This window comes from Bombus fervidus, chromosome 7 (assembly GCF_041682495.2).
Source record: "Bombus fervidus isolate BK054 chromosome 7, iyBomFerv1, whole genome shotgun sequence".
Classification (NCBI taxonomy): domain Eukaryota; kingdom Metazoa; phylum Arthropoda; class Insecta; order Hymenoptera; family Apidae; genus Bombus; species Bombus fervidus.
Genome location: NC_091523.1, coordinates 10120876 through 10138952, shown reverse-complemented (window position 1 = coordinate 10138952; position 18077 = coordinate 10120876). Strand labels below are relative to the sequence as shown.

The 18077-nt window shown below is 36.4% G+C and overlaps 6 protein-coding genes across 6 annotated transcripts; all 6 read left to right on the top strand.

Annotated features, from left to right (window-relative positions):
- The first annotated feature begins 656 nt into the window (after window positions 1-656).
- Window positions 657-2590, top strand: LOC139988823 (odorant receptor 10-like). Its single transcript, XM_072006587.1, has 6 exons — window positions 657-1595; window positions 1667-1774; window positions 2020-2023; window positions 2097-2207; window positions 2301-2456; window positions 2537-2590. The coding sequence occupies exons 1-6, from the start codon at window positions 712-714 to the stop codon at window positions 2588-2590; spliced, it is 1317 nt and encodes a 438-aa protein (XP_071862688.1). The 5' UTR covers window positions 657-711.
- Window positions 2591-3539: 949 nt separating this feature from the next.
- On the top strand, window positions 3540-5662 carry Or35 (odorant receptor 35). The gene is made up of 5 exons (XM_072006742.1): window positions 3540-4548; window positions 4620-4719; window positions 5050-5160; window positions 5254-5409; window positions 5490-5662. Exons 1-5 carry the CDS (start codon window positions 3734-3736, stop codon window positions 5541-5543), a joined length of 1236 nt encoding a protein of 411 aa, XP_071862843.1. The 5' UTR covers window positions 3540-3733; the 3' UTR covers window positions 5544-5662.
- A 604-nt stretch (window positions 5663-6266) lies between these two features.
- LOC139988933 (uncharacterized) lies at window positions 6267-8869 on the top strand. The gene is made up of 7 exons (XM_072006743.1): window positions 6267-7091; window positions 7160-7259; window positions 7639-7749; window positions 7810-7965; window positions 8040-8168; window positions 8497-8586; window positions 8732-8869. Exons 1-5 carry the CDS (start codon window positions 6292-6294, stop codon window positions 8094-8096), a joined length of 1224 nt encoding a protein of 407 aa, XP_071862844.1. The 5' UTR covers window positions 6267-6291; the 3' UTR covers window positions 8097-8168; window positions 8497-8586; window positions 8732-8869.
- A 128-nt stretch (window positions 8870-8997) lies between these two features.
- Or50 (odorant receptor 50) lies at window positions 8998-11188 on the top strand. The gene is made up of 4 exons (XM_072006586.1): window positions 8998-10045; window positions 10106-10205; window positions 10817-10927; window positions 11003-11188. Exons 1-4 carry the CDS (start codon window positions 9249-9251, stop codon window positions 11186-11188), a joined length of 1194 nt encoding a protein of 397 aa, XP_071862687.1. The 5' UTR covers window positions 8998-9248.
- A 724-nt stretch (window positions 11189-11912) lies between these two features.
- Window positions 11913-14017, top strand: Or51 (odorant receptor 51). Its single transcript, XM_072006737.1, has 5 exons — window positions 11913-12807; window positions 13047-13146; window positions 13344-13454; window positions 13593-13748; window positions 13809-14017. Exons 1-5 carry the CDS (start codon window positions 11999-12001, stop codon window positions 13863-13865), a joined length of 1233 nt encoding a protein of 410 aa, XP_071862838.1. The 5' UTR covers window positions 11913-11998; the 3' UTR covers window positions 13866-14017.
- Window positions 14018-14772: 755 nt separating this feature from the next.
- On the top strand, window positions 14773-16337 carry LOC139988821 (odorant receptor Or2-like). Its single transcript, XM_072006585.1, has 5 exons — window positions 14773-15615; window positions 15698-15797; window positions 15868-15978; window positions 16050-16205; window positions 16281-16337. Exons 1-5 carry the CDS (start codon window positions 14804-14806, stop codon window positions 16335-16337), a joined length of 1236 nt encoding a protein of 411 aa, XP_071862686.1. The 5' UTR covers window positions 14773-14803.
- Window positions 16338-18077: the final 1740 nt, after the last annotated feature.

Sequence of the window (18077 nt, the reverse complement as noted above, 5' to 3'; positions counted from 1 at the left end):
CTCATTAAAAACAGAAAGTAAGGGTTGCTTTCCCCTCGTCATCGCATAATGAATAATTCTGCTGTAAACAATGTCCATGAACCTCGGTATAACATTTAAACGCAAATTCGAATATCAGTGAAATTATTAAAAAGTAGTATATATAATATACCTTAGCACTCACTAGCATGAGATCGTCTGACACGTATCACGTCTGCAAATCATACTTCAAATTTTTTAAATATACGTCTGATCAGCTTTTCCATCCTTCGAAAAAGTCCAAATTATCTTCCGTCATTCCATCCTTATCTTACGCACAGTAACTAACTCACGCGATTACTGTAACACATACAACTGAAATTAATTGAAAACTAAACTTTATCACAAATGCAATATGCTTTTGTTGAATTATAACTGTGGTTCAGATCACAAACGTGATAAGACAATAGGAGGTAAGATAGAGGAGAAAAGAAAGAATGATAGCACTTACGAGAAACGTATTGTAACAGAAATATCGCACATTAAAATTACATAGAATTCATGGGAGAAACATTTCTAATACCATACATTCGCACTTATGGCTTTGCCGTGCACACATACGCAGCTCCTCGCGGATCGAATCAACTAGTGGTTAGGAGGTAAGTTCTGCACTGGCAAGCCGCTCGAATCAGGTTTGTTGAAAGAAAGCCGACGAGATTAGCACATGCGCGATGTCGAAAGCTTCAGTAATCGATGTATCACAGTTCATCATCCCCTCAGTTGTGCGTGCACTTTCGACTCGTTAATATCATTACATACAGCATGGTCGTCCTCGTAAATCCATCAACCCATTCATGGGACAAAGATTGGATGTATAGTATCCAGATAAATCGTTGGTTACTCAAATCAATCGGAGTCTGGCCTATCTCCCTGTGTATCACAACAACAGAAAAGAGCAATTCTATCATCCTCACCTTAATTAGCTCCTTTCTAATAAGTTTCCTCCTGGTACCTTGCGCTCTCTGCACTTTTCTCGTCAAAACAGACGATCCCGAAGCCAAGATCAAAATGGTCGGTGTGCTCAGCTTCTGCGTGATGGCTGCGATTAAATATTACATCCTCGCCTCTCGTGGTGTCATGATTGGAAAATGTATCGAGAATATTCGCTCAGACTGGGATCGTATTCATGCACAACTGCGCCAAGAAGACAGAGAAATTATGAAAGAGAATGCAAAAATTGGGAGATCTTTAGCGATCTTTTGCGCTGGCTTCATGTATTCTGGCGGATTTTTCTATACCACCGTGATGCCACTATGCTCCAAACGCACGGAAATCATCGACAACGAAACCGTGAGGACACAAGCGTTTCCCATTTACCGCGGTCTTCTGGATCCACGGACAAGTCCCTCGTTTGAAATCGTGCAGCTCATGCAATGTTTGGCTGGATTTGTGATATATTCAGTAACTGTCGGTGCTTGTAGCTTGGCTGCTGTATTCGTCATGCACGTCTGCGGACAGTTTGGAATCCTCGTGAGAAAGCTTCAAGAACTTGTCGGTAGTCTGGAAGAAGAAAAGGACTTATACGTCCATAAACAACGATTAGGCGATATTGTGGAACATCATTTACATATACTAAGGTACAGAGTGTTTCAATGTTTATGTAGATCGTATAGACTATGTAAACGTATAATTTGCGAACAATTTTTAGTTTTATATCTCAGATAGAAGATCTTCTTAACGAAATATGTTTCGTGGAACTAATAGGCTGTACGGTGAATATTTGTTTCCTTGCATATCATTTACTCACGGTAATGAAGTGATGCTAATAAAGATATTAAAATGCAGTAGAACTCCATTTATATAAACTTGTATAATTACACATAATTTTGACAACAGTGACAAATACCTTATATAATTGAAATTCATATCATGAGGGCAGCATGTTTCTCTTCACCAGCTTTGATTTTTCGTTTACCTAATAGCAATCCATGTTCACGTTAGCAAATTCAAACAACCGAAATTCATTTAATTGAATACTGATTAAATTTTTGCTCAAATAAGCAGAGTTTATATAAACGGAATTTTACTGTATCGATATATCGAATTACATTTGTCATGTTTTGTTGTCAATTTTCTAGGAATGGGAGCAAAGTGACACTATAGGAACACTGACGTATTGCACATTGCTCATATCATTTACGTTCAATATTTTTATCCTGTGTTACATTGGGGAAATTTTATCTGAACAGGTAATTTACTTATTTTGAAAATTATTGTTTGGTATTATTTTATCTGAACTATAAATTCAACCCTAATAAAATACTGTAATTTCAATATTATAGTGTAGGAACATTAGTCTATCGGCCTATATGATCGATTGGTATCGTTTGCCACAAAAGAAAGCACTGGGTCTGATTTTAATATTCGCCGTTGCAAACTCTTCCACGAAATTAACAGCTGGAAAAATCGTCGAATTATCCTTAGCCAGTTTCTGCAGCGTAAGTAGGGTATATTTGTCTATTCGTTGATTATTTTGAATTATATAACCCGCGTTCTTGTAGAATTTTCTCCGCTACAGGTGTTAAAATCGGCATTCGCATATTTGAGTCTGCTTCGAACTCTCACTATATGAGAATACGAAATCATATTATATTTGCTTTAGTCTCTTCTTATTAAAATTTAGACTAGTTACCGGACAAAAAGTGTTTCCAAGTTCTACTAATTTGAAAGATTATATTTTAGAGACATGGATTCATTTTTAAGTATGATAAATGCCTAAATAAATGAAAATTTGTAAATCACTGTAAAGTAAAAATTTTGAAATCTTAAAAGTATTTCCATGCTATTTCCTGAAATATTCTTTCGAATAAATATATTGTACGCTTCAACATGACCATTTAGCATTTTGAATTGCTTGTCACTTGAGAGTTACCTCATATTAATTAAAGAATAATAAAAGAGATATTTAGTGCAATAAAAATGCTGCAAAATAATGAAGAATATAGTAATTTGCAATAATATTTGTCTGTATCTCTTAACATAAGTAATTGAAGAATCAACTTGACGAGCGTGCACTTAAATATATATTTCATATACGGACAATATCTGCGAACTCCAGTATAATATATTCCAACCAGATCAATCATTTAACACTAAACCTACTGACACTTCGTGTATACCTATTCCTACCATGTGCGTTCAAAATGACTAATGATTAAAACATACCTCTGATTAGCTTTAGCATCCTGCGAAAAAGTCCAAGTTATCCTCTGTCATCCCATCCTTATCTTACGCACAGTGACTAACTCACGCGATTACTGTAACACATACAACTGAAATTAATTGAAAACTAAACTTTATCACAAATGCAATATGCCTTTGTTAAATTATAACTGTGGTTCAGATCACAAACGTGATAAAACAATAGGAGGTAAGATACAGAAAAGAAAGAATGATAGCATTTATGAGAAACGTATTGTAACAGAAATATAGCACATTAAAATTACATAGGATTCATGGGAGAAACATTTCTAATACCGTACATTCGCATTTATGGCTTTACCGTACACACATATACACCTCCTCGCGGATCGAATCAACTAGTGGTTAGGAGGTAAGTTCTGCACTGGCAAGCCGCTCGAATCAGGTTCGTTGAGAGAAAACCAACGAAATTAGCACATGCGCGATGTCGAAAGCTTCAGTAATCGATGTACACCATTCATGATCCCTTCAGTTGTGCGTGCACTTTCAACTCGTTAATATCATTCCATATAGCATGGTCGTCCTTGTAAATCCATCAACCCTTTCATGGGACAAAGATTGGATATATAGCATCCAGATAAATCGTTGGTTACTCAAATCAATCGGTGTCTGGCCTATCTCCCTGTGTATCACAACAACAGAAAAGATCAATTCCATAATTCTCACCTTGATTAGCTCCTTTCTAATAAGTTTCCTCCTGGTACCTTGCGCTCTCTGCACTCTTCTCGACAAAACAGGCGATCTCGATGCCAAGATCAAAATGATCGGTCCGCTCAGCTTCTGCGTGATGGCTGCGATTAAATATTACATCCTCGTCTCTCGTGGTGTCATGATTGGAAAATGTATCGAGAATATTCGCTCAGACTGGGATCGTGTTCATGCACAACTGCGCCAAGAAGACAGAGAAATTATGAAAGAGAATGCAAGAATTGGGAGATCTTTGGCGATCTTTTGCGCTGTCTTCATGTATTCTGGCGGATTTTTCTATACTACCGTGATGCCATTATGCACCAAACGCACGGAAATCATCGACAACGAAACCGTGAGGTCACAAGCGTTTCCTATTTACCGTGGTCTTCTGGATCCACGGACTAGCCCTTCGTTTGAAATCGTGCAGCTCATGCAATGTTTGGCTGGATTTGTGATATATTCAGTAACTGTCGGTGCTTGTAGCTTGGCTGCTGTATTCGTCATGCACGTGTGCGGACAGTTTGGAATCCTCGTGAGAAAGCTTCAAGAACTTGTCGGTAGTCTGGAAGAAGAAAAGGACTTGTACGTCCATAAACAACGATTAGGCGATATTGTGGAACATCATTTACATATACTAGGGTAAAGAGTGTTTCAATGTTTATGTAGATCGTATAGACTATGTAAACATATAATTTGCGAACAATTTTTAGTTTTATATCTCAGATAGAAGATCTTCTTAACGAAATATGTTTCGTGGAACTAGTAGGCTGTACGATGAATATTTGTTTCCTTGGATATTATTTACTCACGGTAATGAAGTGGTGCTGATAAAGATATTAAAATACAGTAGAACTTGTATACGAACTTGTATAATTACACATAATTTTGACAACAGTGACAAATACCTTATATAATTGAAATTCACTTCACCAGCTTTGATCTTTCGTTTACCTAATAGGAGTCCATGTTCACGTTAGCAAATTCAAACAACCGAAATTCATTCAATTCACTAAATTTACATTTACTAATTTACAATTACTGACTAAATTTTTGCTCAAATAAGTAGAGTTCATATAAACAGAGTTCCACTGTATCGATATATCGAATTATATTTGTCATATTTTGTTGTCAGTTTTCTAGGAATGGGAGCAAAGTGAAACTATAGGAACATTGACTTATTGCACATTGCTCATATCATTTACGTTCAATATTTTCATCCTGTGTTACATTGGGGAAATTTTATCTGAACAGGTAATTTGCTTATTTTGAAAGTTATTGTTTGGTATTATTTTATCTGAAATATAAATGCAATTCTAATAAAATACTGTAATTTCAATATTGTAGTGTAGGAACATTAGTCTATCGGCCTATATGATTGATTGGTATCGTTTGCCACAAAAGAAAGCACTGGGACTGATTTTAATATTCGCCGTTGCAAACTCTTCCACGAAATTAACAGCTGGAAAACTCGTCGAATTATCCTTAGCTAGTTTCTGCAGCGTAAGTAGCGTATATTTATGTATTCGTTGATTATTTTGAATTATATAACCCGCGTTCTTGTAGAATTTTCTCCGCTACAGGTGTTAAAGTCGGCATTCGCATATTTGAGTCTGCTTCGTACTCTCACTACATGAAAATACGAAATCATATTATATTTGCTTTCGTATCTTCTTATTAAAATCTAAAGTAGTTATCGGACAAAAAGTGTTTCCAAATTCTACTGATTTGAAAGACTATATTTTAGAGAAATAAATTCATTTTTAAGTATAATAAATACCTAAATAAATGAAAATTTGTAAATCACTTCAAAATAAAAATTTTGAAATCTTAAAAGTATTTCCATGCTATTTCCTGAAATAAAGGAGTTACCTCATATTAATTCAAGAATAATAAAGAAGATATTTAGTTCAATAAAAATGCTGCACTAAAATAATGAAAAATATACTAATTTTCAATAATATTTGTCTGTATCTCTTGACATAAGTAATTGAAGAATCAACTTGACGGGCGTGCACTTAAATATATATTTCATACACGGACAATTTCTACGAACTCCAGTATAATATATTCCAACCAAACCAATTATTAAAAGAAGATATTTACCTTCGCCGAAGATATTAATTTCTGTAGTAAGACTTTTTAACACATATTTTTTATATAAATGTAACTCGATCTCTATTGCATGTACATTGTCGAATTCGTACGACAAGTGTCAACAATTTGAATCGCATATAGATTAATTTACCACCATAAAAAGCGGTAAACAGCAACTGACAGAATCGATCGGCGCGAATCCTTTGGCAAAGTATGCGCGCACATTGGACAACACAGAGTACTGTCCCCTCGATTCAGTTGCAACGGCGACATTGCTGAGTGAACACAATGACAGACGACCCTGAAACAGTTGAAAGAAAATTTGCTAGTCTTAGCGAGTACAGCATACAGGTGAACCGATGGATCTTAAAACCAATAGGCGCTTGGCCCTTCTCAAATTCTACTACTAACCGCGAAAAATTCATGTCATGGATTTTGAATGTGATTTGTTGGTGCTTTTCATTGTTCACTATAATTCCTGGCGTATTAAACATCCTGCTCGAGAAAGAAGACCTTTACCTCAAACTAAAAATGTTCGGTCCACTTAGTCATTGGTGTGTCGGAGGATTCAATTACGCTGTGTTGTTGCTACGCCAAGGTGACATACATTATTGCATAAAACATATAAGAACTGACTGGAAGACTGTAACAAGGTTGGAAGACCAACGAATAATGCTAAAGAATGCAAAACTCGGTCGCTACATCGCGTGTTTCTGCGCCGCTTTCATGCACGGGAGCGTCTTTTGCACTTGCGTTGTATTAGGAACATTTAAACGAACCATCGAAGTCAGAAATGAAACCATTCTCGTATATACTTTACCTTGCCCAGCGTATAAACTTCCAGTTCAAACTAATCCAGGACACGATATCATTCTTGGTACACAATTTTTATCAGCATTTATCGCAACATCAAGCGCCGCTGGCGCGTTTAGTCTTGCTACAGTTTTCGCAAACCATGCTCTTGGTCAGTTAAACATAATGGTAACTTGGATCAACGAATTCGTGAATCAGCATTCGAAAGATCAGAATAATAATGCTCGTGCCATTAGAATAGGTGTAATCGTGGAACATCATTTGAGAGCTCTAAGGTAATACTTGTTTTCATATTCTTATTTTGATAGTTTAATGAATTTGACTAATGTATTCTTAAATGCAGTTTGATCGCACGTATCGAACGTATTATGAGTCCAATATGCTTCATGGAAATGTTCAAATGTATGCTGGGTATGTGCATGCCTAGCTATTACATTCTTGCGGTATGCTAAACATATTAAGAAATGTGTATGGTAATTCTATAGGACCACTGATTGGAAACAAAATTTCTACCATGAAATGAAAAAAGCAATTATCAAGTGAGACTTTTATTGTCACAGCCAAAAATCTTTGAATTTATAAATTAATTATTAAGTATTCGTTATAATAATATAATAATGTTTGTGTTAAATTGTTTGAAAATTTGCTTTCGCTCCGTGGGCCTTCAATATAATAAATTTCGTACACCTCTATATAATAATGTCTACAAATACTTAAGTCTGATTAATATATACTTCCCTAACTAAAACAATAAAAAGGCTATAAGACTCGTCTGAACATTATAGTTGTTGGATCTAATTGAAAATATTTACTTTTCTTCAGGAATGGTCTGAACATAATATTCAGAACATAACTGCATATGTTATGATAATTATATCTATGACTTGCAACATTTTTTTAGTATGTTACATCGGTGAAATAATAATGGAAAAGGTAATGAACGTACGGTAACATAATCTAATACTTTAAACTCATTGACTCAAATGCCAATAGTGTAAAAAGATTGGAGACATGGTTTATATGACAGACTGGTATCATTTGCCTGACCAAGATATCATAAATCTGATTATGATCATTTCTCGGTCTAGCATGGAAGTTAAAATGACTGCGGGAAAGATAATTGACATGTCCGTATTAACATTCGCTAATGTAAGTGTTCTTAATTCTTTTAATTTTGAAAGAAGTTCGCTCAAAAATATTTATGAAATCACGTGTGATTGCAGATAGTAAAGACAGTTTTTGCGTATCTAAATATGCTATGTCAGACGACGATGACGTAAGCTGCACATATCTTTAACATATATCTACTTAGACAATAAACTTTATCATTTTTCTGTTGAAACAACTTGGAGGTACAAAAAATATTTCTTTTACCTTTTATGATGATAAAATGTGTGCTTGTAAGGTATGCAGTGTCTGTGAAAAAGAACATATTATAGCATAAATCTCATCGAGATGGTTGATAAAATTATAATTATATCTAATCATATTTTTAGACAATTAATTATTGTCTAAAACACTCCTGAAAAATTAATACTATTGAAAGTTCATATGAAATGATTATTATTTTAATATAAAATAGCTTTTGAAATTATTACTAATTAGTATGGATTAGTTTTATTTTTTACTTATTCAAACAATATCAAATATATTTATATTCATTCGTAAAAACATTTCTAGAAATTTCATAGGATTGTATAGATGCACATACATACCTTGCTACGGATTGAATCAACAGGTGGTTATAAGGAGATTTCAACTGCACAGACAGTAAGTTTCTCGAACCTGATTTGCCATATACTATGCTGTTAGCACATGCGCAATTCTAAAACTTCATTGTAGCTGATACGCACTTACGCACAAGTGTCTATCAATCATGGTGCAATGCACTTCAATCGAATGTCTTCTGTTACAGATGTTAAAAACGTTACTGACTACGGATGTTACAGCCGTCATCTCAATATACTCAATATACTCAATATATTGTACTATCACTACCTGAAAACACACACTTCTGTAAACTAAAGTTACATCTACCTATTTCTTATGATAGAAAAACTATAACTCAATAATTAAAATTTAGAACTATTGTTTGGCCAGATTTATTCCAAACTTTACACATTCACCTACCAACTTATGCACCGAAATGATCTGACACATTTCAGATTTCTAAATCATATTTCACACTTAAAATGTCTCCTCTGCGAATATATAAGTCCTTCTCCGCTCCACTCCCTCAATATTGCTCAACTCATAAAACTACTATCAACAACTTGAAGCGTATTGAGATTCGTTTACTGCAAAAAATTGCAGCAGGTCACTAGACGAATCGATCGGCGCGAATCCTTTGACGAAGTATGCGCAAGCAATAAGCAACGCGAACTATTGTTCCCCCGGTTCAGTTGCATTCGAAACTTCGGGCAGGGAATACAATGGCAGACGAGCTCGTTGCAGCTAAGAAAAAGTATGGTAATCTCGGTGAATACAGCGTACAGTTGAGCCGATGGTATTTACAACCAATGGGCGCTTGGCCCAACTCACCTTCTACCACGAGACGCGAAAAGATCTTAGCGCAAATTTCAATCGTGATCTGTTGGTGCATCGTATTATTCACAATAGTCCCTGGTTTTCTTCATATAATTCTCGTAAAAGAAGATATCTACTTGAAACTCAAGACGCTTGGTCCTTTAAGCCACTGGTGTGTCGATGGGTTCAATTATGCTGTGCTGTTGTTACGTCAAGAGGATATAAATTATTGTATAGAACGCGTGCGATCCGATTGGAAGATGATAACGAGGGTGCAGGATCGGCATGAGATGTGGAAGAACGCGAAACTCGGTCGCTACGTTGCTGGATTTTGCGCAGGTTTCATGCAGGGCACCATGATTTATACTTGCATTGTATTGGGTGCGTTTAGACGGACCATCAAAGTCGGCAACGAAACCATGGACATATATACTTTACCTTGTCCGGCATATAAATTCGCAGTTCAGACTAATCCGACACACGACATAATCCTCGGTACACAATTCCTGTCAGCACTTGTAGTGAGCTCGGGCGCTGCAGGTTCTTTTAGTCTTGCTACCGTATTTGCAAGCCACGCTCTTGGTCAGTTGAACATAATGGTGACGTGGGTCGACGACTTCACAAATCAGACCAAGCAACAGAATAAGCAAGCCCAGATTAACAAAATCGGTGTAATCGTTGAACATCATCTGAGAGTTCTAAGGTAATATTTTATTTTATCCTGATATTTTAATAAATTTACCTAATGTAATATTAAATGCAGTTTGATAGCACGTATTGAACGTATAATGAGCCCAATATGCTTCATGGAAATGTTCAAGTGTATGCTGGGCATGTGCATGCCCTGCTATTATATACTTGCGGTATGCTAATATAATAACAAATATATACATATATGGTAATTTTATGGATCTACCGACCAGAGGCAAAATTTCTGAAATAAATTAGAGGAGAACGAAGAAAGGTGGAAAGATTTGTATTCTATCCCTAAGTGTCGATAAAAGAATTATAAAACGAAACTTTCATCATTTCCAGCAATAATTATTGAATTATATCTTTTATTCAGTAGTCATCAAATATGTCCATTATCATTTATCATTCATCATTGTTATTATTGATAAATATCCAATGTTCATTAATCATTGAAATTTTGCTTTTGTCCTGAGAACTTGTAACTTTTTTGTATGTTTCCTTGTTAAAAGTAATTTGTCTGACTATATATTCATCAATACTGCTGCCTCAATTCCACAAAGAGACTGGGCGTCAAACTTTTTATACATTTTATTTACTATTGCCACTACAATCTGATAATGATTATATGATATCAAAGAATATGTTCTCTACAATAATAAATATGATAATATAAAATTTTGTTTGTTTTACAAATTGAGGCAAAAAAAAAGAAATTGTAATACTTACGAACGTAGACAATAAAGATGATCGATCTAATTAAAAATATTTATATTTTCCTTAGGAATGGTCTGAACATAATGTTCAGGCTATGATCATATATGTTATGGTATTTCTATCTATGACTTTTAACATTTTCTTAATATGTTATATCGGTGAAGTACTCAAGGAACAGGTAATAAACAGGCAACTTAAGCGGCAATCTTAAACATAATTAATTGCATGATTGATTGAGTTATGTTGCTGATAGTGCCAGAAAGTTGGTGACATGGTTTACATGACGAACTGGTATCAGTTGCCTGATAAAAATATCCTTAGTATAATTATGATCATTTCACGATCTCATATGGAAGTTAAAATAACAGCTGGGAAAATAATTACCATGTCCGTGTACACTTTTGGTAATGTATGTCCTTTTAATTCTCTTAATTCTTAAAAAATAATATTATTAATTCTCAAGAAATATCCTTTGCAATTACAGATAATAAAAACTGTTTTCACCTATTTCAATATGCTTCGTCAAACGACCATGATATAGACTGCACATGTAAGAAAGATATATATGTAGATAATAAACTTAGTAGATTTTTATTCAAACATATTTATGTAAAATTGAGTATACAAATAAGTATTTCTTTTACCTCGTATATATGCGTGTCACGGATACCAAATGACGTTACTTTGGATATGAAGAAATATGGAGAAATATTTTTATATGCTTCTGATAGAACTGATAGATGCTATATGCAATTGATAGAAACAGTACTTCACAAAAATTTGTTTTAAAATTTTACAATTGCACCAAAAGTACATTAATCCTGTTGATCTTCTTTCTTTCTCGCGTTTACATCCTTTCAGATATCTCCTTCTCAAACTTTGAAATAGCTTATTCATGAGAAGCGTGACATAAAAAGAAAGTAATAAAACTCTAAAACCATATATTTAAAAGCTATCTGTATAGAAATATAATTTTCAACCATAGAGACCCAAGAAAAACAACAAGGTTAAGCAAAATGACAAGAACTATTGACCACATATCGCTATAGAGACCAGTCCCCACAGTGGAAACCCAAACACAAGCCAGCCAGGAGTAACATGTGACTGCAATACGCGTAATACCTATCGATCATGAAATAAAGTTTCATTAATTCAGTTTTGCGCTTGCGTCCCAATATATATCCCTTTCAGTATCGTTGCGAGCATCGTTCAGTGAGTTTAGTCGACGTTGTGCGCCGAAAGCGTCAACATGCGATCCTCCAGCGATGTTAACGATCATCCACAAAATAACCATTACAAAAGTGACATATATCACACATTCCAATTTTGTCATTGGATCTTGAAGCCTTTAGGCATCTATTTCTTCTTGCACGATCACGTGAACAAATTCGAGAAAATAGTGTCTGTGGTGTTAATCATAATTTGCTGTTCAATCTTGCAATTTGTCATCGTGCCATTCGGTTATTATATCTTGTTCTATGAAAAAGACATGAACACGAAAATCAAGTTCTTGGGTCCATTAGCATTTTGTGTAACTGCACTGTTTAAATATGGTTACCTTGGCGTAAAAAGTTCAGAACTCGGTCGTTGTGTCAAACATGTAAAGAAAAATTGGAAGATGCTGCAAGACAAAGATCATCGTGCAATCATGGTTCGATACGTGACGATGGGCAGAAATCTGATCACTTTATGTGCGGCATTTATGTATACCGGTGGCCTGTCTTATCACACTATTATGCCATTACTATCGAAGAAGAAGATTAATGAGAACATAACGATCAGGCCGCTCACCTACCCTGGCTACGAGGCATTTTTTGATATTCAAGAAAGCCCCACGTATGAAATCGTGTATTGTATGCACTGTGTTTACGTTCTGGTCACAGGTAACATCACGATGGCTGCATATAGTTTGACGGCGATTTTTACTACGCACGCCTGTGGACAGATTAAGATACAAACGTTGAGGCTGGAGAATCTGAGGAAGGATGGGAAGGCGTTGGAAAATGGGATCAAGGATCATTTGGCGGTTATCGTGAGTGAACACGTGGAGATTCTGAGGTAAAGCAGTTAAATAATTAAGAAAAGAAAGGAAAGAAAATTGTGAGCAAAGTTTGATAGAAAAATCTTTGTGCCTTCAAACATTAAAGCATATTATTAAAATTCATTTAAAAAATCCTCTATACATCGTTTTCTGTGCTTAATTCATTTCTAGAAAAAGATGCACTTATACAACTTTCCTACTGAACCCTTTAATGACATATTATTATATTGCTCGAGAAATAACTATGACATTGCAGATTTACGAAAAACATTGAAACTGCATTACAAGGATTATTCTTGATAGAAGTAATGCTGTCCACCTTGCTAATATGCTTACTCGAATATTACTGTATGATGGTAAAAGTGACGCAAATTATTATTCTATGTATATCAAATAATAAATATTATTAACGTAATCTCGTATATGTATAATTATGTATAAATTGTTATGTAATTAATATTACACGTATATATATTATAACATATGTACAATTTCAAATACCAAAAAACAGTATATGCGTTCAAGACAACAATTATAAGGCAATATATTTTAGGAATGGGAGACCAGCGATTCAGTCGCGATCTCAACGTATATCATCCTTTTAACTTCTTTCACCTTTAATATACTGATATATTGTTACGTAGGAGAGCTTCTTCTTGGGCAGGTATTTATAAAAAGTATATACTCAAGGCCTGATTCATTCATACAGTTGTTCGCCTCATTATTCACTCCATGTTTCAACATAGACACTTAACCATTGGATAATTAACCATTGACATAATAGATATGAGTGTTGTACCAGGGTAGCGAAATCGCGACCGCTTTGTACGATATAGAATGGTACAATCTACCTGGGAGAAAAGCTCGTGACATCGTTCTGGTGCTCGCCATATCGAAATACCCACTGAAACTCACGGCTGGAAAAATACTCGTTCTATCGATGAACACTTTTGGCGTTGTACGTGATCCCGAACTGAAAATAAAATTTTTAATGTATATTAATGTTTATTATTTTTAGGTGTTGAAATCGTCGCTAGTTTACCTGAACATGCTGCGAACGGTTACTGAATTCTAGATAAAGTTACTAAGATATGGTAAAGAAAAGAATCCTGTACCTGAATTCTACGTGATTTATCGGATACGCTGCGCTTAAACCGAAATATGTTGTTGAAATGATTAGAATTATTTTAATATAATAAAGTACTTGCGTTACGTATTAAAATAATTTGGAAGATAAATTTATACAATAAATACTTGGAAATTAAATCTACGATTATACGTTAAAAATTTAAAGAGAATATTAAAAGAGAAGTACGGATATTAAAGTTAAAAATGATATCACAAAGTTTCTCGAAATTACACTTTTTGTTTCTCTTTTTCGTACTTTGTTGGACACTAACACTAAATTTTCATTAGAATGAGATACTCGGAAATGTAATTTAAGATGTAATTGAAGATCTAATTTTATATAAATCGAAGAACAGATAAAAAACTTTTACAGTCGTTCTATTTGCATAAAAGATATCATATGATACATTATATTATAAATGAATATACTAAAAATGAATTTAGAAAATAACACAATTTACGTAAACATTTTTTTAATTCATAACATTACTGATATAGTATGCATAGCTAATAGAAAACAATACCAATATAGGTGCACGATATAATCGTATTTCAAACCTCACTGCATTAAGGAACCGCAATAATACATAAAAATCTTTCAATAGAAGAAGTAGACGACATACACTTATCATCCGATCAAATGATTTCTTTGCACTATGTCTATACTCGATCTACCCTCCAACGAATGTAAAACCTGCAAATGAAGAGACAAGAATGAGTGCTCGCTAATTATCGACGAGTTTCCCCACTGTGTGTCCCCTTGCCTACAAAGCGCACACACGTGGAGGAGTTCAAACGAAGAGACACGCGCTTGCGTTCTGACAATATCGTGTAGAAAGTTTCTATCCTGTCGATCAGTCGCTCCTGTACTCCAGAGCTGTCAGTATGCATGATCGATCATACGCCACAGTTGATGATCAGCTGAGAAACATACATTATGAAAACGACATACATTACACGCTGCAAATGTGCCAATGGCTGTTAAAACCAATCGGAGTGTGGCCTCTTGTTAATAATCATACCAGTAGACTGGAGCAGCTTGTCTCAGTTATCCTGATGATCATGTGCTTCTCCAGTTTGCTCTTTATTATCTTACCATCATTTTATCACATCTTTTTCGTGGAGAAGAGTGTGCACGTGAAAGTGAAACTGCTCGGCCCAGTTGGCTTTTGTCTCTCTTCCACGATTAAATATTGCTACCTTGGTGTGAAAGGAGCCTTCTTTGAACGATGCATCCAGCATGTTGAAAAAGACTGGAAAATGGTACAGGATCCGAATCATCGAATGATCATGTTAAAATACGCGACGATCAGCAGAAAACTCATCACACTTTGTGCCATTTTTCTATATACTGGCGGAATGTCATATCACACGGTAATGCAATTCTTATCGAAGGAAAGGAGTAAGAAGAATTATACATTTAGACCACTGACTTATCCTGGCTACGATTCCTTCTTGGATACTCAGTCTAGTCCTACGTACGAAGTTGTGTTTTTCCTCCAATGCTTCGCCGCTATGATCATGTACAGCGTGACGACGGTTGCATACAGTTTGGCTGCGATCTTTGTTACTCACATTTGTGGACAGATCCAAGTACAAATAGCAAGATTGCAAGATTTGGTGGAGAACGAGAAGAGAAAGAACAACGGCCGTGACTCTATGTCTGTTATTGTACACGATCACGTGGAAGTTTTAAGGTAAGGAATATAAAATAAGTATACAATGAGAGTTTTATAAAATGAAGGAAATGTTAGAGAACGAAACACGTGGATATTTTAGATTTTCGAAAGATGTTGAAGAAGCTTTGCGTGAAATATGTCTGACGGAGATTGTCGAATCGACGATTATTATGTGTTTACTTGAATATTATTGTATGATGGTAAACAATTCAATTAATATCTCTTTATTTTCTATGGTTATGAAAAGGTGTTATTCGCAATATATTTTAGGAATGGCAAAACAGCGATGCAATCGCCATATTAACTTATGTTACTCTGTTGATCTCCTTCACATTTAACATATTTATATTTTGCTACATAGGCGAAGTTCTCACTGAACAGGTAGCTACAAAAGAATTTCGCTTATTTACGTATCTTTTACATTATTAAGTGTTCTCGATGGTCGTACTCAGTGTAGCCAAATTGGTACAACTTCCTATGAAATCGAATGGTATCAGCTGCCAGCTAAGAGAGCTTACGACCTAATCCTACTGATCTCCATATCTCAATATCCACCAAAGCTGACGGCCGGAAAAATAATTGAACTATCTCTAAATACTTTTAGCTCTGTAAGTCTTTATTTTTGAAATAGTGTTAATATTATGACACACTTAAATCAAAGTTTTACACTTTACTGTTTCCAGGTAGCAAAATCGTCACTAATTTATTTGAATTTACTTCGAACAGTTACCGACTGGTAATTAAACTTACGATTTCTGATCATATTAAGATGAAATTATGCCATCCTACTACTGAAAAATTATTATTACAGATATTCTGTCCCAAATGTGATGCTGGCGTTGTACTTGAAATTTACATAATCTGTTTAATATTCTTAGTGAAATCGGATATTCATTGTTAAAATAATTTGAATTATTTTAATATTAAACTTTACAATTCACAACAGGTAGAATAATGCGGTAAACGATTGAAAATTGAAAAAGGTGACATTAAAAACTGAATTAATGACTGAATTCTAGAAACGATATGCGACAGGACTTTAAACTTTCGTTTTTCTTCCCATACTTATATTTTTCTTTTCTTCATTAACTATTAAAAAAAAGATTTTAATCTTACATTTTCAGATATATAAATTAATACTGCTGAAAATATTCGTAGAATACCTTTTTTTTTTTTTTTTATTTTTTTTTAACGTGGGGAAATCCTCATGGACACTCGGCGCTGCGTAGCAACGACCATGTAGTGTCGGACTCTTACCGACTAAAACCCCACGGTGGTCATCCCGACGTTCAGAGGTGCACCCGGGGTCTCTTGCGAATCACTACCGAGTGCAACCTCGTCGTCTATCTCCCTGCCGTTGTAGTTGTCTAGGGAGGCGTCCCGGCTTGAGTTGGAAAGCTAGGGGGAACCACTCCCCCTAGCGCCACGTCCCCTAGTCTGACGCACCCGGGGCAGCGACGGTGACGCCGCGCCCCTGCGTCGTACGGAGCCCCTGCGACGTTGATGCGACGATCTATTGGGATCGGCTCTTCTCTCCCGGTCTCTTTCTGCCCGCTCCTTTCTCTGCATAACCTCCTCGCAGTAGGTGCGGACAGCGTTAAACTCCTGGGGCCCTCGGAGCATGGCCTCAACGACCGCTTCCGGAGCCAACCTCTCGCCGATGTCGAGCTGCAGGACGCGCCGCGGTTTCGCCCACGCTGGACAGAACTCCAACGTGTGCTGCGCCGTGTCCTCCTCTTCCCCGCAGTGGTGACAGGTGGACATCACCTCCCGCCCGATCTTCAGCAGGTACTCACCGAAGACCCCGTGTCCGGTAAGCATCTGTGTCGTCCTGAAGGTGACCCCGCCTTGATCTCTCCAAGCCTCCCAATTGGAAAGCACGGCGCGGACGGCTCGGTGTGGCCGCCTGGCGTCCTCCTCCATCAGCTGGGAGCGCCACCGCTCCCAGATCTCCAGCTTTGCCTCTTCCCGGACGTTCGAGGCCGTCCGGCGACAGCGCCGCCGTCGAAGGCGGTGCCCTCAAGTGTTCATACACCCGACAGAGCTCAAGGGCCCGCAGCTCAAACGAGGGGGACGCCGCCAGCACTGTCGCCGACTCGTAGGATATTGTTCGATATCCTCTGGCTATTCGGATAGCGGTCGTCCTTTGCAGTCTCCTCACCAGGGTACGACTGCGACGGTTGGCCATCAGATCTTGGGCCCACACCGGTGCCCCATAGAGGACCCGGGACCGGATCACTCCCTCGTAGAGTCGGCGGACTCCCGACCCTGCTCCGCCTATATTCGGAAGAAGGCCGCACAAGGCGTTGGCTGCGGCCGTCACCCTCGGGAATCCGTAAAATACCTACGTCCCTTTTTATAAACCTCATCACGTATAATTAAATTCTAAAGCTGCTGTTAACATAAAAAGTTACCATATAATTTTCTTCAAACAAAGCAGACATCCATTGCACAAAAGATTCGACAGGCTAACTTGGAAA